At 37.7% G+C, this 21680-nt stretch overlaps 2 protein-coding genes across 2 annotated transcripts in view; one reads left to right on the top strand and one right to left on the bottom strand.

Moving 5' to 3' along the window:
- Positions 1 to 21680, bottom strand: part of LOC105300731 (olfactory receptor 10J1-like) — a 38226-nt gene extending 16546 nt beyond the window's left edge. The window contains exon 1 of the mRNA XM_011373103.2: positions 21192 to 21680. Within this exon, the coding sequence (XP_011371405.2) occupies positions 21192 to 21680 (489 nt within the window). The remainder of the gene's footprint in view (positions 1 to 21191) is intronic.
- FCER1A (Fc fragment of IgE receptor Ia) lies at positions 7421 to 13225 on the top strand. The gene is made up of 5 exons (XM_011373101.1): positions 7421 to 7475; positions 8232 to 8252; positions 9291 to 9545; positions 11154 to 11411; positions 12926 to 13225. Exons 1-5 carry the CDS (start codon positions 7421 to 7423, stop codon positions 13111 to 13113), a joined length of 777 nt encoding a protein of 258 aa, XP_011371403.1. The 3' UTR covers positions 13114 to 13225.

Genomic DNA, 21680 nt, shown 5'->3' with positions numbered 1-21680 from the left:
TCAGTCTTACATCTACTTAATCTCTTTAAAATATTCATGGATAAGCATTTATTTTTATTCTTTTAGTTTTTTTAATTTGATAGAATAGCCTAAAATACAAATGTTTTTCCACCATCTTTTGAGAGTTTTTTTCCAGCAGATTTGTAATTCTGTTATTCCCATTCTGAATGAAAGATCATCTCACCTAACTTCTGTATATGTTCAAAGGCAAGAAAACAAGTCCAAGGCCCTTAGGTTTCTTGGCTGAATCATAGTGTTTATAGGCAAAGGTCATGGTGAATTTGCTTGAGTATACTTTATTGTTCGGACTCCTCCCTAACTACAAGATGCCACAAAGATGTCTTGTCTGGAAAGTGAATGGTTGGTTACATATCTAAAAGACAGGGAGCTTGATGTCCCAGATGCCCACAATACAGACTATAAAGCAATATAGATTAGGCTCAGTCAGTGATCAAGGCTTGAAGAATTTTAGGAGACCTATTCAAGGAACTTTTTCAGTATTTTGTTGTTTTAAAGATATCCCAAATTGTAACACTAGTTAGAAAACTTTTCCCAGTCTATTGCATTTTTATGTGCACTTAGAATATGACTATGTACCTAACCTAGGCCCCTTGACTTCTGGACTTCCACTGATATCCTTTAACTGGATATCTGACAGGACTTGCCTATAAGCAGTCTGTAGGATTTTAGCTCTAGCTCTAATAATTTGTAAAATTCAAATAGTGTGGTCATTTTTGAATTTGAGCAATAGCATATTTTATTAAAATCAGGTACTGGAAATATATTTTGTACCTATCTCCATTCCAATCTTTATTTCTGTGAAGAATTCCACTGATTTTCTCTTCCATGATATAAAGAAGTTAGCCTCTAAAATGGAAGGGAAAGGATCATCTTTAGGATTGATTGTTTCTTGAAGTTTATTTTTCTTTTCTTGGGGGAAGATTTCTGTTCATGCCCAAGGTTGTAGCTTGTATAATCCCTGTCTTCATCTATTTCTGAATGGCATTTGCTTTAGGAGTCCTGGGAGTTTCCATTTATTTCTTTTGGATCTACCCAAAGCAGATAACTATTCAGGTCAAGACAAAAAATAAAAATGTATTAAAGCTAGTGACACTATTGTGAAAATCCACCAGGCAATTGGCACCCACTATTGAGTGCTCTTTCCTGAGCAGACTCCTGTTCAAGATGTCATAAGGAGCTGATATCCTCCTGGCTCTAAGAATCTAGAATAAAAAGGAAAGAATTTCCTTTCTTTTCTCTTCTTTTTAGGCACATCTATGAAATATACATAACTAATATGCCAATAGTGCCAACAGCGCTTCATGGCTGAAGATTGAGAAATCACCTCCTAAAATCAAAAACAATTGTAGAACAAGAGGTTGGACTAGATCGATGATTTCCTATTTGTGGATTATGGATCCCTTGGAATACAAGGAGTTTTTGTCTGGAGACTATGAACTAATGTGAACTTCAAGTACAATGTGTAGCTTGTATGAATAAGGATATATATTATATGGATGTGGTCATGAGCCAGATTGCCCACGTCAAATCCTAACTCTTTTACTTAGCAGCTGCATGTCCTAGAACAAGTCACTTAACCTCTTTAGTTTCCTCATTCATTAACCTCATAAAGTTGGTGGGAAGAACAAAATCTATAAGGCATATTGCATACTTAGCCTTGTATTTAGTCTTTGGGGAGAGATCAGTATTTATCAGGTATATATACACTATAAGCAGACAGCGATTCTGCTCTTTCATATCATATTCAATTTTAACTTATTTTTAATGGATCTGCCAAATATTGAGAGGAAAAAGCCAATAGTTCGGCCTTTCTTTCAGCTTCCCTTTTAGAGAAGGACACAAAGATCAAGACACTCTTTGTACTGATTCCTCCTTTGGCAGCACATCCCAAATCACAAAAGTTTCTGTCAACAGCCTTTTTCTCTGGACACCTCACAGTAGATAGGCCATATAGTTCACGCATGGCCAGTTATGCTTCATTCCACCATTGCTACAAAGAAAAATGTAGATCAAGGTTTCCGAGAACCAATAGCAGGTCACAATTTACAGATATAGATGTTGTTTATGAGTGTTGAACACATAAGAATCCAGCAGTAAAATGAGATTAACTCTACTGATCTCAGTGAGTACACGAGCCTGATGTTGATGTGTTGAGTACAAGATATTAACAGCATACTCTGCTCAAATAGTGGATATAAAATTTGGAGAATTTTTTTTTTTATAAAGTAAAAGATGTGTGGAATTCAACTGGTACATCAACCAGTTATATCAGGATAGAGTGGAGTTATTATTTAAAATTAGTGTTTATGTGTTCCTTTGGGTACCTGTTGTTGTATACTGTGGGAATTAGAGTATGGTTTATTCTTTCTGATGTTGATGTTGTTGGTTTGTTGTTGGTTCTGATTGATTTTCAGGAGCAGATGGAGATGATTTGTTTTGTTTTTAAGATTTAATGAACTGCTTTTGTTGAATTTGCTAAATCTTTGCCATTATTGCTACCAAAACACTACCTTCCTTTCAATGCTGGACACAGAAGCAAAGCTTTAGGATGGTGAAACAAATGAATGTGGTCTCTCTAACTCCAAAGTTTATACTCTCCAAACTAGGAAATAGTACCTCACAGTGAGCTCTGCTCTGTCTTTCAAACAAGTAGGAGATATTTGGACAGTGTGTAGACTTATGAGGAAGCCTTTAAAATGACTATTTGAGTCACAGTAAAATGATTGTCTCTGAAGGACAATTTGATCGTAGGATCACTGTCCTAAGGAAAAAGAATTCCCTCCTGTGCAAACTCTCAACAAAATGGTAAATTAGAATCTGTCTCTGTCTCTTCCAGGATTTCAGTATTCAAATAATGGCCTCTGACAAACCTCAAAAACTTCTTTCTCTTCCTCTTCCCAATCTCCATTAAACAACTTTTTTTGTTCTATTCTTTCTTATCATGTTCTCTTCTTCATGACTATGTTTAGGAGTGAGGTCGTTTACATAAATTATGCTGGCATAAGATACTAGTTATCAAATAAAATATCTTATGTAGTTTATCAATTGCCATAACTCAGTTGAAATGCATGTATCTCCTAAGAGTTCTTAAAAAATAGTGATAAAAAGAAGGGGGAAGATATATTTATTGAGCATCTTTTACATACCAGATGCTGTGTAATGCACTTTACAAATTTATTATTTTATTAAACCTCACAATAAAGCTGTGATTTGGGTATCATTATTGCCCCGTGATCTGGATATCTTTATTGCCCCTTTATTACAGGTAAACCTTAATCACATAAATGCTAGGAGTATTTGAATTCAGATCTTAACACAAGCAACTTGTACTTTTCAAAATCTCTAACTAAAATATTGCATGACCTGGGACCAGTCACTAATCTTTTTCTAAAACTTTCTATTTATGAAGAATTTTAGCCCCATATTTTCTAACTTCATAGAAGCTGGAAGCTTTGGTTAGATATTTATGAGGAGCAACTTTATGTTTAATTCAATAAACAATTCAAGAGTCTGTGAAGAAAAACATGATATCATAGAATGAGACCTTTGCTTGCCTCCTCTCACAACCACATCAAAATTACAACTAAACTACAGAACGGTCATTATTGGGAGTCACCTGAAGTCTAGCTGAACAGAAGTCCTACAACTGGAAACACATAGAAGAGGCCACCTTGAGACTGGCACGAGGGGCAGAGACAGTATGAGGGGCTGAGGGAAACGGGCTGGTCCCACACCTGCATGGCGATTAAGAATCGGGAAAATATCTTGGCTACGGAGATCTTCTCAGAAGACTGAGGGGTCCCTAACACACACAGGGCTCCTTTTTTTTTTTTTTTGCAAGTTTTGAGGCTGTAGTAATTTTATTTTATAATATAACATACTATAAGTTTATAACGGCTGTGTTTAATAACTGACTTGGAAAATTGCTGATATTTTAGCTGCTGGGTCTGGTGGCACTACTGGTTATAGATACAAGCTCACTACTCAGATTGTGCCAGGGGCTGGAGACAGGGCAGGGAGACCCCCCTTTTCTTCCTGGAGGTGGAAGTGATGGGGAGTTCCTGTGCTGGGAGTTCCAGTACTGGGAAGAGAAATCCCCACAATTTCTGGCCATGAAAACCAGTGGAGATTGTGACTGAGTGAGATGGAGGGATGAGAGAGTCGCAGACTTTCCTCTTACAGAGCCTACACATATGTACTTTCTCAGTGACAGACTCACTCATGCTGAGCTCCAGGGCTGAGGTAGTAGCTTGAAAAGCATCAGGGACATATGGGACATACGGGAAAGAACTGAGTTGTCTGGCTTCAGGACAAGGTATGGAGGGGTGGTTTTCTCCCAGACAGAAGTGCAGGCTGAAGACATTGTTCTTTTGTTGAGCCCTCACACACTTGGCTTGCAGACTCAGGCAGACGCTATATCTGAGTCTCTGTCAATGTAGCTAAAATTGGTCACCTCACCCTGGTGATTCCCTAATATCCTGCCCCTCCCAATGTGCAGGCCTACCCAAGCTGCTTTCAATGGATTTTCCATACAAAACTTCTGTCTTAGTTTATGCTGTGGACTTTTGTAAAATTTCTCAAAGGTTCACAAAACCTGAACAAGTAGCACCTGGCCTCAGTGTGCCCCATACCTCTTGCTGAGCCACTCCAAGCCTGACTCTAGTGGCAGCTAGCCTTGATTTGCAGCTTGGCCTCTTGAGGCACTTCCAAGCCCAATGTGGTTGACAGCCATCTGTGGACTGTTTACTGGCTCATGCCAGGTGGTCCTGGACAGGGCACAGGCTGCAACTGAACTTAGCCTGAGGCGGGGTCCCTCCCAAGAGTCCCTGGCCTTCATGCTCCGTGGTCAACTTCAGTCTGAGCTGGAGCACCACCCAGGATCATATTTGAGGATGATACAGCCAAAGAGCAGACAGGGAAGGCACCTGAGCCCTGCTAAAGTGAATCCTGTTCTATAGGGTCAGCCTCTGAACAACAGTTTCTCCACTGGTCATGGCCAGTGTTCACAACCAATCAGCCAGAGGGTCAATCCCTCCCATTGATGAGCAAACAGCACACAAGGCCCAACTATAACAAGAGGGAACACACAACCAATAAAAGGTACATACCTGGAGCACCCAGTTCAGGTGACCTTGGAAGAATGTGCCACTGGGACTCACAGCACACTTACTACATAAGGCTGCTCTACTAAGACCAGGACATGTAGCAGCCTTACATAATACAATGAAAGATACACAAGTGGATAGCCAAAATGGAGAGACAAAGAAACATGTCCCAGATGAAAGAACAGAACAAACCGTCAGAAAAAGAGCTGAACAAAATAGAGACAACCAATTTACCAGATGCAGAATTCAAACCACTGGTTATTAGGATGCTTAATGAACCTAGGAGAAGAGTAGATGAAATCAGTGAGAACTTTAACAAAGAGACAGAAAACATAAAAAGAAAGATAGAAAATATAAAAAATAACCAGTCAGAAATGAACACAATAACTGAAATGAAGAATACTTTAGGAGGAATTAACAGTAGATTAGATGAAGTAGAAAACAAGGTAGCAGAAAACAGCCAAACAAAACAGTAACAAGTAAAATAAATACAAAAAAAAAATGATGATAGTTTAAGGGGTTTCCAAGACAACACCAAGCATTCCAACATTTGCATTATAGGGGTACCAGAGGAGAAGAGAGAGCAAAGAATTGGAAACTTATTTGAGGAAACAATGATGGAAAACTTCCCTAACCTGGCAAAGGAAATAAACATCAAGCTGAGGAAGTGCGGAGTCCCAAATAAGATAAACCCAAGTAGACTCGCACAAAACACATCATAATTAAAATGTCAAAGGTTAAAAATAAAGAGAGAATCTTAAAAGCAGCAAGAGAAAGGCAACTAATTAACTGCAAGAGAGATCCCATAAGACTATCAGCTAATTTCTCAACAGAAACATGGCAGGCAAGAAGGGATTGGCATCAAATGTTTAAGTGATGAAAAGTACAGACCTACAATCAAGATTACACAGCATAGCTATCATTTAGAAGGACAGATAAAGAGCTGCCTACAAGAGACTCACTTCAGATCAAAAAACACAGACTGAAAGTAAAAGGATGAAAAAGGATGTTTCATGAAAATGGAAACAAACAAAAAAACCTGGGGTAGCAACACTAATACCAGAAAAAAATAGACTTTTTAAAAAAGATTATAACAAGAGACAAAGAAGGACCCAGTTATCCCACTTCTGGGTAATTATCTAAAGAAACCCAAAACACCACTTTGAAGGGACATATAAATCTATATGTTCATTGTAGCATTATTTACAATAGCGAAGATATAGAGGGATCCTGGAAGAATCGATGGATGAATGGATAAAGAAGAGGTGATATATATTCAGTATAAAATATTACTCAGCCATAAAAAAATAAAGTAAAATAAAATCTTGCCACTGAACCATCATGGATGGACCTAGAGGGTATTATGCTGAGTGGAGTAAGTCAGACAGAGAGAAACAAATGTCATATGTGGAATCTAGAGAACAGAATAAGCAAACAAACAACAGAAACAAGCTTATAAACACAGAGAGCATTTTGATGGTTGTCAGATTGTGGAATGGAGGGATGGATGAAGGTGGGAGAGGATTAAGAGCTACGAATTGGTAGTTACGAAATAGTTATGAGATGCAGAGTATAGCATGGGAAGTTTAGTCAGTAGTATTGTATGGTATATGGTGTCAGATGGGTACTGGATTTATCAGATTGATCACTTCATAAGTTATATAAATGTCTAATCACCATATTGTACACCTGAAACTAATACAATACTATATGCCAACTATAATTAAAATTAAAAATATAAAAATTTTAAAAAAAGAAATGAAATTATTTTATATTAGCTGAGTGGGCCCAATGTAATCACAAGGGTCCTTACAGGCAGAAGAGGAAGGCAAAAAAGAAAGAACCAGAGAGATGGCAGAATGAAAATGACTCAGCTTGTCATTACTAGCTTCGAAGATGGAAGGTGGTTATGAGGCAAAAAATAAATAAATAAAAATAAAATAAAATAAAAATGTCTGCAACCCCTAGCAGCTGGATTCTTTCCTAGATTCTCCAGAAAGGAATACAGTCCTGCTGACACCTGGATTTTAGTACAGTGAAAGACATTAAACTTCTAACCTACAGAACTATAAGACAATAAAGTTGTGTCGTGTTAAGCTGTTAAAAAATTGCCCAATTAGGCACCACTCTGAATATTATCTTCAGAGAAGCAGGCAAACCCAGGCATAGCTGATGAGTTAACTAGATATGATACAGACAACATTTCCTTCTCCTTTTTGGTTTCATTCAATATTAAAACCCTAGAATTTTGCAGCTCAGTCTGCACCTGACTGGGGCCAGACTTTTAAGAGGCGATGTCTACTTCCATGGGAGGCCCCGCTCTGCTGTGGATAGCTTTACTGCTCTTCTGTAAGTAAAGGTTCAGTTACTCCTTTTGGAGGAGCCAAAATGGATCTGGGGAGCAGCCGGGTTGGGAATGTCGACAGTTTTAGTAGTGACTTGTTCTATGCTTTGCACAAATCGTGGGACATTTCCCAGAGATTCTGTAGTGAAGACAAGCTGGAGAGCAGAAGAAACTGAGCTGAGCAACATCTAAGGAAGAAGCTGAATTGAAAGCCTGGTTTCTTGCAATTGCTCTGGCATCTCCCAGAGGGCAAAGAAAGGAGGATAGAGGAAAAGGAGAAGAGCCTTATCTGCCTGGATCACATACACACACAATGGAATATTACTCAGCCATAAGAAAAGATGAAATACTGCCATTTGTGATAAATTGATTGAATTTTGAGGTGATCATGCTAAGCAAAATAAGTCAGACAGAAAAAGTTGAGAACCATATGATTTCACTTATATGTGGGATATAAAACTGAAAGCAACAAATGAACAAAAACTCATAGACACAAACAGTTTAGTGGATACTGGAGGGAAAGTGGGAAAGGGGGTCAAATACATGGTGACAAAAGGAGATTTGACTTTGAGTGGTGAACACACAATGCAATATAAAGATCATGTATTATCAAATTGTATAGTTGAAACATATAATTTTATTAACCAATGTCACTTGATAAATTTAATAAAAACAAAACAAAAATAAAACAAAAAAACTCTCTTCAGGAGCTTCAGAAGGCTAAGTATATACACTAACTTATCATTTCTGGACTTTTGCAGCTCCAGATGGCATGTCAGCAGGTGAGTACTCTTTCTGTGTTCCCTCAGTGTTTCAATGTGTCTAGGCATTACTTTCTCCACAGTTTCCCTTTATTCCTTTGTTTTCTAATGATTTTGAATCTTCTTCTCCCGTTCAAACCACTTCCTATTTCCATCTTCCCTTGTTCTCCTTCTTTTTTTCCATTCAATATCTTCTTACATACCAATTTATTCTCTCAAGTCACCATCTTCTCTTTTTATGCCAACAACTATATCTGTTGAACATTTAAGTGTCTTTCAGTCTCTCTTCCAGGCACTATCACATAATCTCATTCAATTCTTACATCATTATCATTATTATTACTGCCATTTTATAACTGAGGATGCCAAAACTCAGATTCAGTGATTTTCTGAAGCTTACACAGCTAACAAAAAACTGGATTCTAAATAAGTCCCTTGGGTCCAAGTCTGGTCCTCTTTTGATTCCATCACCCTTTCCTCATTACCACCTGATCGCTTCCTTGAACTGACCACTTTAGTTCAAGTTTATTTCACATCTCTTTGTTCTTGGAAGACTTTTAAAATCAATCCTCTTGGTGGTTCTCATTACCCTCCAGAACTGACATATATTGTTGCTGCATATACAGTTATTTATCTGTTATTCTCTCATTTATCCATTCAATATACAAGCCATTGTGCTGAGCTATGGTTGAATATGACAGACATTGTCTCCACCTGAAAAGAGATTGCAGCTCTTATTTACAGATTCTGAAATTGAAATCAAGAGAATTAAAGTGAGTTATAGTACATCACATAGTAAATTTGTTTGCTCGTCTGTTTTTTAATATCCTGTATTTGTGTCCTGTTTTTCTCCCTAGGTTGGGAGTTTTGGGGTGGGGGCTACAAAAGTTCCTTTCTTCTTTTAACCCTAGAAATCAGGATAGGGTCTCATTACCAGCAGTACAAGTGTAGACTGATCATTGGTTGACTATTGGTATGTCTGTACTTTGGAACCTAGACAATTTTCAATGATCTTGTTTTCCCTTTTATATCTCTTTTCATAATTTGATCTTTTTGAAGCCAATTGGAAATCTATGGTGTCCCTGAATCCCCCGTGGAATAGAATATTTAGAGGAGAGAATGTGACTCTTACATGTAACGGGAACAAGTCCCCTGAAGTCAACTCCACTAAGTGGACTCACAACAATACCATGTTAGTAGTGACAACTCCAAGTTTGGACATCATAAATGCCACATTCCAAGACAGTGGAGAATATAGATGTTGGAACAAAAATCTTATCCCAAGTCAACCTGTGTATCTAGAAGTCTTCAGTGGTAAGTTCCAAGGCTAAGAAAATGTAGATTCTCTCATGTGAGGAATGGCTCATCTGAAGATTGGGAAAAAGTAAGTTATTCCAAGAATTAGGGTGCCAGGGTGGGACTTTGAGTCTCTTACTCAAAACTCGTCGATCTCTCTTCTTCCTTCTCTACTCCTGTCTGCTTGCCTTTCTTCTGCTTTCTTTCAATATTTGAACACCTCCCAATGTTATTCTTCTATTCTATTTCACCTCTAACTATCTTTCCTATATAAGTGCAGATGTGTATTATATGGTCAATGGCACGTTGGATACATGAACATTACAAAGAGCTGCATTTGAAATAGGATCAAAAGGTTTGATTTAAAGATTTGCTCTGCAATTTCCATGTGCAACAACCTGAATGTTAGGTTGTTCTCTTCATTTTGAAAGATATCTGTGTACATTCCTCAAGTTCTCTACTTTTACTTAGAAACAAATCTTATGTTTGCTTCATCTTTATCACTTTCCTACTGCCAACAATTAGCACAGCATGCTTAGGCATATGTGGGTTAGTTAGTAAATGTTGAATGAACAAACTAATGATTTCATTTGAATAGCTAGGTTATTGTCATATTTTACTTTATATTTTAAAATAAAAAATATATTTATTTTATTTTTTATTTTTTTTAATTTTTCAATTACAGTTGACATTCATTATTATTTTATATTAGTTTTAAGTGTATATACTTTATGTTTTTCTCTTGAGTGAAAAACAATGTTTCAACATTCATATGCAAGTTCCCAATATAAACTAAAGAAGTGTAGAACATCTCCTTTATTTCTTTGGAATAGTTTCTGAAAAAATCCTCAAGCATTTCTCTTAAATAAAATGTTTGCACAAACTAGACATATTTTAATTTAAATTATTTGGTGAATGCTTTTCAATTATTAAAATGATATTAGTCATGGAAACTGACTTTTTTTTTGCTGACTCATTACTGAAAAATATCTGTCGAGTACTTACCAATGCCTAGGTATTGTGTTGGGCACTGGGTATATAATGTAAGGAACAGACTTGGCCCCTAGCCTCTTGAAATATAGAGTCAAATGAAAATGAGAATATTAAATAATTACACAAATAATATAAAATGTTCTGAGGAAGTTTTGGGGCCCACTAAGATTAATAGTAAAACTGAGAAGTCCCTATGAAGTAAGAGAGGATATAAAAGATACTCTCTTAGGCTTAGAAATCTTAGGTAGAATAGATTTATTTCCCCCTAGTAGCTGAAACTAACAACAATGGAGCTAAAGGGAATTCCAACGATAGGCTCAGCAGAAATGTCAGAGAAATTTTATGGCCCCAGACTTACTTTTCAGGAGAAGCAAGGATTTATCAAAAGAAGACAGGCTCTAAGCATTATTTTTGTTGACTTCATGAGCCAAGAAATGTATTAATGATAAACAATGTTTTCTGACACACACTCTATGTATGACCTCATTTATTTTATCTATCTATCTATCATCTATCTATCTATCTATCTATCTATCTATCTATCTATCTATCTATCTATCATCTATCTATCTACCATCTATAATCTATCTATTCATTCATTGTTAAATAAATAACATAATAAATGCTTTTCAGACTGGCTGCTCATTCAATCTTCTACTGATGTGGTATTGGAGGGTGAGTCCTTCCTCATCAGGTGCCATGGTTGGATGAATCGAAATGTCTACAAGGTGATTTACTACAAGAATGGAAAAGCACTCAAGTACTGGTATGAAAACCACAACATCTCCATTACCAATGCCACAATAAGAGACAGTGGCACCTATTACTGCAAGGGCATACTTTGGCAGATAAACTATACCTCTGATCCCCTTGAGATTACTGTAAAAAAAGGTGAGTTGGTAAAGGTAAGGGAATAACCTCATAGCAGGGAAAAGGAGAGATAACATCTCTGCTTGATATAGTTAGTTGCAGCTTGTAGAATGGGAGCAGCTATGATACATTGGAATGTGTACTAAACTTGCAATGGAGAGACCTAGGGTATAATATATCTCTTAATCTCTGTCTTAGAGTTTTTATTTGTTTAATGGCAGTAGCAATACATGATCACATTATGGCATTTTTACAAAGATTAAATGTGGTAATATTTGTGGAATGGTTTTATAAACTGTTAACCACTACCCAAGCATAAAAGGTTGCAATTAGTTTTGATCTCAAAGTCACCTGCTGTTCCTGGGGAGAACACACATTTATTAAATTGAAAAGGAGTTTCAAAGTTTAAGGGAAAAAGCTTGTGAAAAGCTTGAAGAGTCCATTCCAGCCTAGGAGGGCTGGGAAAGGAAATCAACAGATAGTGTTCCTGTGTCTTGGGAGAAGAGAAAGAGGACTTGATGAGGAAAGGATAGGCAGGTGGGCTGCCTCTATATCCAATGAAAAAGACTGCTCTTTTCAAACTTTATATAAGAAAAGGAGCATTTGAAATATTTACCTTACAAGAAGGAAATTAGACTTTGAGTTGCAGACTTGGTTCATGCTAACATTTACAAAAGCATGAGACCAGAAGCCAGAATTAAGTTCTAATGGCAGTTCTCTGTTAACTAATTTGATACCTAAGTGCTATTTAATTGTCACTGGGCTTCCAGTATTTTTATCCATAAAATAAAGGGTTTGGTCTAGACTTCATCAGAATCACTTGAGGAACCAAAAAACATCGATGTCCATATTTCATCATGAAAAATTCTGATTTAATTGATTTGGATAAGGTCTGGGATAAGTATTTTTGAAAACTCTTTCAGGTAATGGTAATGTGTAACCAGCGATGAGAGCCACTGGTCTAGGCAATCTTTAAGTGATTTCTGGCTTTAATATTCTGTGGGTCTATAATTCTAGAATAATCACAAAAAGCAGTACTTTATAAAAAAGTAACAGAATCACAAAATAGTGAAAATGGAAGGAAACTTTAATGATCTAATCCAATATCTTCATCTCACCCAATAGGCATGCAAGAAATGATTGATTGATTAATTGATTGATTGATTGATTAATAAGACACTAGTGATCCTCAGCTCTCTGCCTCCTTTCCACCAGCAAATAATATGTGGAGACGGGTCTTGTCAGCTCCAAGAAAGGGGTCATCATTTTCATAATCTTCCCCCTTGGGCACATTGGCTAGAGGAATCGTTAGACAAGGGCTGTGGGGAAATATTCGGGACTTCCAAGGATTCCAGGGAGCACAGTCTGAGGAAACCAAACATAGGAGTGTTTTCTTTCTGCAAATGGATGCTTTATTGTGCTAGAAGATGGAAGACCATGAGGGGCCCTTCTCTTAGGGAAGATGAAGCCTCAAACCTTATTCTTAAATTCTTAATTTGACTTATGTTTCTTGTTGCATCTAGATCCCACCACAGCTCACCAAAGCAACTACTACTGGCTACAATTCCTTATCCCATTGTTGGTGGTGATTTTATTTGCTGTGGACACTAGGTTGTTTATCTCAACACAGCAGCAGTTCACATTTCTCTTGAAGACTAAGAGGACCAGAAAAGGCAACAAACTTATGGACCCACATCCCAAGACAGACCCCAAAAAGAACTAATGTCATTGCTCAAGAAACATTTGCAACAATTTCTTTCCAACATCAGCAATTGCTTCTCACTTATCAAACACAACTCACCGTGTACATAGAAAGATCTGTGCTCAAGGCTTTACAGAACTTCTTCATTAAACCAACTGAAACTGGTTAAGTGGCATGTAATAGTAAGTGCTCAATAAACATCAGTTAAATAGGTAAAAGAACGTATAGATTCATTTATTAGTATCTGTGAAAGAAGTACAATTCGAATAGAAGAATTATAAAACCATAAAACATGATGCTTCTAAGTTTTTGAGAATTGCTAGTTTTTTCATTTGTTTTGTTTTGTGTTGTTTTTGCTTCTAGAGGCAAAAAAACTACAAAGTTCCAGGTTAGAAATATTCTAATTGTACATATGAGCTAGGAATGAGAAGACATGTAGAATGCTGGTGAGGTTGATCATTTCTATGCTCTCTCTTCAACTTTATTATCCATGAGCTTCTTGTTCTTGGGGAGAATCTGTGGCAGCCTTGAGCCATAAGATCTAGATATGAAGCTCAGTCTAAGATTCCTTTATGATTGTTTCATTCCTTTAAAACCTCCCAAACTTGTATCTTGAATATCCTATTATAGCATATTGGAGAAATTCTAGTGAATAATAATAATCAGAACTCTCAGCTTTGAAAACAATCCAGAACTGAATAAATCTCAGACAAAAGATCTAGACATTTTTGGATTTGGTTTTCCCAACAGCATTCATTGGAGGCCTAGGCTTCTCTCATGGAGTGAATGGGACTAAGTCTTATAAAGCCATCCATGAAAGAAACTAAAATATACATGGGAAGAAATTGATCCAAATCCTCATTCTTCTATGTTTTAGGTTTGTAATGTGAGAAAATGGACTTACGCTTCCATGTATTTCAGTATTTCATTTTAAAATAAGAATGATAATAGTCATCCTGTCAACCTATTGTTCTTCTAAAATTAAGTGAGAGCCTGTATCTGGAAGTTCTCTATAAATTGCAAAGGTTTAAAGGTCCTTGTAGCATGCATGAAACCCAATCCTCGCTCTCCCACCCCATCCCACCTCCACCTATGAATAATTTTACTAGATGCTTGAGGGAGCATTACGGAAGAGAGGCAATATATTGTCATTTCTAACCATGATTGCACAACAGTCAATGGGAGATCAGAGTGCCTATATTTTAGCTACATTTTAGGACAATAAATAACACAAGGAAGAAGTGACTCTAGAGTGAAATTTTGTAAATATCCATGATACTGACAAGTCTCATTTTCTCCTAAAAAATGTTTTTATGCCATAAACCATAAAGAAATTACTGGAGATTTTTTTTTTTAACACAGGTATCTGGTATGAACCTTCTGAACACTCTCCACTTTTTAAAAAATTTCAGAGACATTAAGAAATGACCAGATTCTCCATGAACAGCCTTGTCACCTGGCTTCATGTAAATAAGCCTAATAAATGGTGAAGAGATTTTTCCTGCAAAAATAGGCCAGGAGGAGTCCCCACAGGAGTCTCCTTAGTCATTTCCCCTGCCCTTAAGGAAAGATCTATTACAGGGACCTTGAGACCAAGTTAACAATATCTTGCTTCACAGTGTTCTGTACGTCAGGCTAGAGAGCAAGTTACTTACTTGTTTATTTAGCCTGAGGCCAAATAACTCAGAGTTAAGATTGAAAAGACATTTAACATGGATAGAAAGTCCAGACTTGAACAGCTTGAGATATATTTTCTAAGGGATTTTCTGTTTCTTTTTAATATTAAAATTCGCTTTCATCTCCCTTTTTATTTTTACTCCAAGCTTACGAGGGCCATGAGTAGAGCACAAACCTAGAATTATTATTTTTTTTTAATTTAAAAAAGCTGCTCTTAACTAGCTGTGTCATTGAGGAATTACTTGCCAGGCTCTGAGATTCCATTTCTTCTGTGTAAAAAGAGGAGATTAGACTAGATGTCTCAAAGCTCCATCTGAGCCCAGACATTTTGTCATTCATTACTTGAAAACCCGATTCCGATGTGGTGAATATGCGGGTATGAAAGCCTTCCCCAAGAAGCTTCAGGGTGAAATTTTCTGCTTTATTGAAATATAATAATTAATTACTTACATTTACATTGTACAATTCAATGTGTTCTTCTTCAATTAAGTTAGCATACAATAATATATTAGTTTTAGTTGTACAGCATAGTGATTAGAGATCTACATAACTCACAAAGTCATCACCCCACTGAGTCTAGTACTCCTTTTCCCCCCTACATATTTATTATTACATTATTAACTATTTTCCTTATGCTACATTTTATATCTCCATGTCTATTTTGTAACTATCCATTTGTACGACTTAATCCCTTTGCCCTTTATCGCCATCCCCCCAATCCTCCTCCCATCTAGTAGCTCTCAAAATATTCTCTATATCTATGAGTTTATTTCCATTGTTGCTTTTGATTATTTTGTTCTTTAGATTCTACATGTACATGAAATCATTCAATATTTGTCTTTATCTGACTTATTTCATTCAAATCAATACTCTCTAGCTCCATTAAAGCAATATCTTTTTCCATCCCCTTACCTTTAGGCTGTGTGTGTCTTTTAATCTGAAATAAGTCTCTTGTAGGCAATATATGTAGGGGTCTTGTTTTTTTAATCTATTCAGCCACTCTATCTTTTGGATGGAGCACTTAATTCTTTTCCATTTGAGATACTTGTTGATAGGAATATAGTTATTACCATTCTTTATGTATGTTTTTGATACATGTTTTTTCTTCTTAAAGAAGTCCCTCCAACATTTCCAATAATACTGGCTTGGTGTTGATAAATTTCTTTAGCTTATTTTTGTCTGGGAAGCTCTACATCTGTCCTTCAACTCTAAACGACAGCTTTGCTAGATAAAGTATTCTTGGTTGTAGATCCTGGGTTTTCATCACGTCAAATATTTTGTGCCAAGCCTTTCTGTCCTGCATAGTTTCTTTTGAGAAATCAGATGCCACTCTTATGGGTGCTCCCTTTTATGTAACTAACAGCTTTTCTCTTGCTGCTTTTAAGATTCTCTTTTTGAATTAACCTTTGACATTTTAATTATGATATATCTTGGTGTGAGCCTCTTTGGATCCCTCTTTCTTGGGACTCTCTGAGCTTCTTGGGGTTGTATGTCTATTTTCTTCACCAGGTTAGGGAAGTGTTTCATCATTATTTCTTCAAATAGCTCTTTGTTTTCCTTCAGATACCTCTATGACATAGATATTTACAGTAAATAGTGTCCCAGAGGCTCCTTAAATTATTATTATAGTCTTATCTTCTTTTTTCTTGTCATTCTGATTGACTGTCCTTGGCATCCCTATCTTCTCTACTGGTGGTTCGATCCTCTTCTTTATCCACTCTGTTTATTCTCTCTAATATCCTCTCCATCTTAGATAATGTGTTCTTCATTTCTAATTGGTTCCCTTTTATACTTTTCATTTCCATTTTTATGTTTTTTTATCTCTTTATTAAAGTTCTCACTGAATTCATCTACTCTTCCCCTAAGTTCATTAAGCATCTTTCTAACCAGTGTTTTGAACTCTACATCTGTTAGATTGCTTGACTTCATTATTCCTGGATCTCTGCTCTGTTCTCTCATATGGGTTCTGCTTCTTTGTCTTCCTATTTTGGCTGCCTTTCTATGTCTGTTTCCTTATAATAAGCAAAGCTCCTAAGTCTCCCAGTATTATTAGTGTGGCTTTGTGTAGTAGGTGTCCAGTGGCACAATCTTGAGGAGTTCAGCTGCAGGCCAAGTTTAGCCCCTGCCTGTGCCCCTCCGGGGCCACCTGTTAAGATTCAACAAGCAATCCACAGATGCTGTGCTTATAGTGGCCTCAAGAATCCACACCAGAAACTGAGGCCAGCTGCCACCTGTGTGAGTCTTGGCACTGCTCAGCAAGGTGCACTGGACTCACTGAGAACACAGCTGGTTGTGGCTTGAGTGGGTCTGCAAGTTGGGGGAAGAAGAGTTTCAGGAAATCCTCTGCATGGAGTGACCTCTGTTATCCAATTTGACGTTTCAGTTATGGTGGCACTGCCTCCAAACACTGGGTGCGGGAAGGGCTCAACAGAGGAACAATGGATACTGCCAGCACTTCTGCCCAGGAGAGAGCCTCACCTCTGGCTCTCATTCCAACAACTCAATATTCCCCCGTAAGACTCTGGAGCCCATCATGAAGCTGACCCAGTGCTGATGTTCAGAGTGAGCAGGTCCGTCACCGCAAAAGTCCGCTTGTGGACACGGCCCTTTTAAGTGGTGTCTGCAGCTGCTGGCTGTGGCTGCCGTAGCCTCTGTCCCACTTAGTTGTTTGAGACTGAGCAGCTTCATGTCTTTGCCTTCTCCTATCTTCTACTGTTGCAGGGTGAGTAATTATTTCTCTCCCCAGTTTAGTACTTCTGTTCATCTAGATCCCAGGCTACTTTACTTGCTGTTTGCTCTGTGTTTCTATCACAATTTCGATTTAGTCAAAAGAGGGATGAACAAAGCCTCTATCATCTATGCCATTTTCCCCCTCCTCACCAGTGTGAATTTTTCCCCTTTATCCTTCACACATTGGTCCTTCCCTTCACTGTGCTAGTCTGTGTATCTGAATTTCAGATTTGTCTAAGACTTGTGCCTGTCATTTATTTCTACCTATTTTCTTCTTGATATTCATATATCCCTGCTGAGTAAGGAATGTGGAACACAGAATTAGGGCTTGGATATTTCCTGGACCCCCAAAATATGGCATTTATAAATAAAAATATTATTTTTATTTATAATGCACATTTTTATTTTAATATACATGAATATTTTCTGTCCATGCCAGAGAGTGAGTATGTATGTTATACAGATGGTTAGAATAGAAATAATTCACCCCAGCTTCACCCTTGGGACCTCCTCTGTTACCTCCAAACTCTTACCAAATTGGTCTAGGCTAGTTCATAGAGCAAATTCTCTCTTCCACACTTGCTGTTCCAAATTGGCTGCCACAAATCATCATGAACTCCTAATAGTTAGGGATTTTTTTTTCAAAAATCAAGTCAGTATCTCCCTACTGATGGCTAACAGAAGACAAATTTCCATGCCACTTCAAGAGTAGAAACTCAGACAAAAAATAAAAAAATTCCAACCTGCCAGTAAGTTGGGGAATTGAATGCTTGAAGAAAGACCCTGTTCTTTCTCTCTTCTCATGACATGGAAAATTGGACAATAAGATCATCTCTTGAACTCCAAAATGGAAGCTTTATATTAAGAATGGCAGAGGCACCTGCCAACCAAGGTCCCTGGATAACCTCAGAGAGTAGTACTGTCTTCCTGCATTAAGTTGTCTGACCAGCTCTGGACAGTTACTTACTAAGCCCATGTCCCATCTGGTGTTTTATTAATCTCCACAACATTCCCACCACCACTGATCTCACTGTAAGGTAAGGGTACCAGACTACAATAAAATTGAAATTGCTCATAGACAAATTTTTAAAGACAAAGGGATTATTTCTTGTGGATTCTGAGAAAAATTAATATTTCAATTTTTTAACCAGTTTCCAAGAAAATAATACCAAACTATGGTTGACTGAATTGAGCCACAGTAAATATAGTTTAATTGATAGAATGGAATTATTTTTTTTTTAATTAAAATATAGGAGCCACTGGCATTCTGCCTTCATTAGACTATATCAAGCCTGGAAATTTGGGTTCTCCAGTTGCCAATTGTTGTTCTAGAAATGAGATCCTAAAATGTTGTGAATTGAGATCTCCAGGAAACAGACTCTGAAATAGAGATTTAAATGCAACAAGTTTATTAAGTAGTGCTCTCAGGATCAACACCTGTGTGAGAATAAAGGAAGCAGACAGAGCAGAAGGAAGAGTTGAAATGTGATGCAGCCTCAACAAAAACCTCAAACTATCTCACAGATGAAAGCGCTGGAGCTGGGAGAGCCCTTCCTAAACATCTTAAATTGAGGTAAGAAGGCCAGTGTTTATAACCTGAAATAAGCAAGTCATTGGAAGCAGTTTGCCCCTGGGCAGAGGGTGTGACTTTGGAAGAGGCAACTCTTTATCAAGGGCAATTCCTGAAAAGGGTCTCAACTGAGAGCTGTCAGCTCAAGACACTCCTGGCAGTCAAGGGAATGAACATGGGTCCCAAAGGGGTACAATCTGAGTTGTGTACCACATCCTCCACTAAATCCAACTTCAAATAGAAGAAAGTGTGCCACTGGCCATCAGACCTTTACCTATTAGCTTTATCTAGATTAAGCAGAACTACTAAGAAAAACAGTTTTTATAACTGTTTTCTGACTATCTCCACAGAAATGAACATGCTCTATCATTTCTAGAAATCTGGACACAAAGGCAAAGATATCTTTTATCTCTGGTTAGACTTCACATGCTAGTGTTTTTTGCAAAGTGAGACATGAAAACTTGACATGGAGGATTTGTTAACTTCCCCTGACTTGTCCCAACCACAGCATACAGCAGACTTCATGACACTCTCCCAAAGTGACATCATGCTTCTACATGGTCACCACTTGGGATCAGCTGGACTGTGGGGACTTCAAGAGCTGTGTTTCAAAGTCAGGTTATGCATGTTCTTTCAGAATAGAAAGCCAGAATTGAAAAGAAGGATGAGGGACTGAGGATCCTTTCTTGCATACACTTTCACATTCTGCGATGCTCACACATAAAATGCTGTTTTCAGCTCAGGTTTTAAATTGGGAGTATCTAAGAAAATATTTCTAAGTAGTAACTTCTGTAGGCTTAGGAGCTTACTGGAAGTTTTTGTTTGCTTGTTTGTTTTTGTTTTTTGTTTGTTTGTTTTTTTCCAGTCAAGACTCAGACTTTTTATTATTAAATATATTCAGAAATTAAAGTGCTTACATGCATAACACTATTTCAAAGAGTTTAGCTCTATCCTGCAAAAAGAGCTATACTTTTGCTTGGCTCTTTCCAACCTCTGTTCTCTTTCACTTCCCTGTTGGAAGCATTGGAGCTTTCAGCATGTTCTCCTTTACAATTGGTGTTTTCTCACCTACACTTCTCAACTAGAGATGGATGGGTTCTTTGGGTTTTCAGTAGCTAATGGTTTTTGCTTTCCCACATTTGCACTCTTCATTTCCAGGAATGGTCAGTTAGGGCATTTCTGTTCACTGGGAAAGTGTGCACCCCATCTTTTGATGCTTCTTCAGACTGTTATGGGATAGTAGCAGGTAGCCTTCAATGTCCACAGAAAAGGAAATGTATGCATCTCTTCACTTGTTAAAATGTTTGCACATTACTCCTACAACCTAATGTCACACATAAAAAGTCTTTCTAAGGTGTTTTCAAAATCTTTTGTTCATTAGCTCTTAAGAATCCTGTTTGGTTCTGTATCTCAATGGAGTTGTAAAACTCAACATATTCTTGGGATGTGTGTGAGAGAACGTGCATTACATTCTTAACTGTATGCAAAGTCATTTTCTATCTTTTCTGAAAGAGGTTACAGAAAACCAGAACTAGCTCAAATGGAAACCTCCAGTTTGGGCACCCAATTCAATTTAGTCTATTCTTCTTGATCCCCTATCTAAAGGCATTACTGAAACAGCGTTAAAAGTAATACATATTTATGAAATCAAAATTACAAACTCTCTTCATTGGGAGAAGAGGAGCTTTCGTCCCATGGCTCTGCACAAAGCATCTTTGACCTCCTTATTCCTCAAGCTGTATATGACAGGGTTCAACAGGGGAGTGATGACAGTGTAGGTCACTGAGATGAGTCTGTCCTGCCCTAGGGAACTCTGAGACTTAGGTTTGAGGTAGATGATGGAGGCACAGCCATAGTGGATGACAACCACTGTGAGGTGGGAGGCACAGGTGGCAAAGGTCTTTTTCCGACCCTCAGCTGAAGCAATTTTAAGAATGGTGGAGATGATGAGGACATAAGAGATGAAGACCAGGCCCATGGGTAGAACAAGGACACAGACACTGACAACAAAGTTAATGATTTCATTGACCATGGTGTCTGTGCAGGCCAGCTTCAGCAGGGGTCTCACATCACAGAAAAAGTGAGAGATGACAAAGGCATTACAGAAGGGCAGACCAAACACAGACGTTAGTTGAACTGTGGCTATGCCCAGGCCAATTACCAATGACCCAGATACCAATTGTATACAGGCTTCTTTACTCATGATGACTGAGTACCGTAGGGGGTTGCAGATGGCCATGTAGCGATCATATCCCATGATCATGAGAAGGAAACAGTTATTGATACCAAAGGTGAGATAGAAGAAGAGCTGAGTGGCACAGCCTTGAATAGAAATGGGCTGATGCAGACTCAGGAGATCAGAAAGCATGCGGGGAATAATGGCCACAGTGTAGCAGTTCTCAGAGATGGACAGCATACTCAGGAAAAAGTACATGGGAGTATGGAGGTGATGGTCCAGGCAAATAATAGTAACAATGATGATATTGCCAGTGAAAGTCAGCAGGTACAAAGTTAGAAAGACGACAAAGAAAGTAAGCCTGTATTGCCACCCAAAGCTGGAGAAACCTTCAAAGAGGAACTCAGTCATAGCAGTGGAGTTCGATTTTGACAT

This window comes from Pteropus vampyrus, unplaced genomic scaffold, assembly GCF_000151845.1.
Source record: "Pteropus vampyrus isolate Shadow unplaced genomic scaffold, Pvam_2.0 Scaffold217, whole genome shotgun sequence".
Lineage (NCBI taxonomy): Eukaryota > Metazoa > Chordata > Mammalia > Chiroptera > Pteropodidae > Pteropus > Pteropus vampyrus.
Note: the sequence above shows the minus strand (reverse complement) of the source record. Positions and strands in the feature narration are given on the sequence as shown.

Bases quoted from the DNA above. Each gene is read 5' to 3' on its own strand.
- FCER1A (XM_011373101.1), top strand. From the start codon at position 7,421: ATGTCTACTTCCATGGGAGGCCCCGCTCTGCTGTGGATAGCTTTACTG. The intron at 8,253-9,290 runs GTGAGTACTCTT...ATCTTTTTGAAG, and splicing joins TCCAGATGGCATGTCAGCAG to CCAATTGGAAATCTATGGTG. The intron at 11,412-12,925 runs GTGAGTTGGTAA...ATCCCACCACAG, and splicing joins TGAGATTACTGTAAAAAAAG to CTCACCAAAGCAACTACTAC.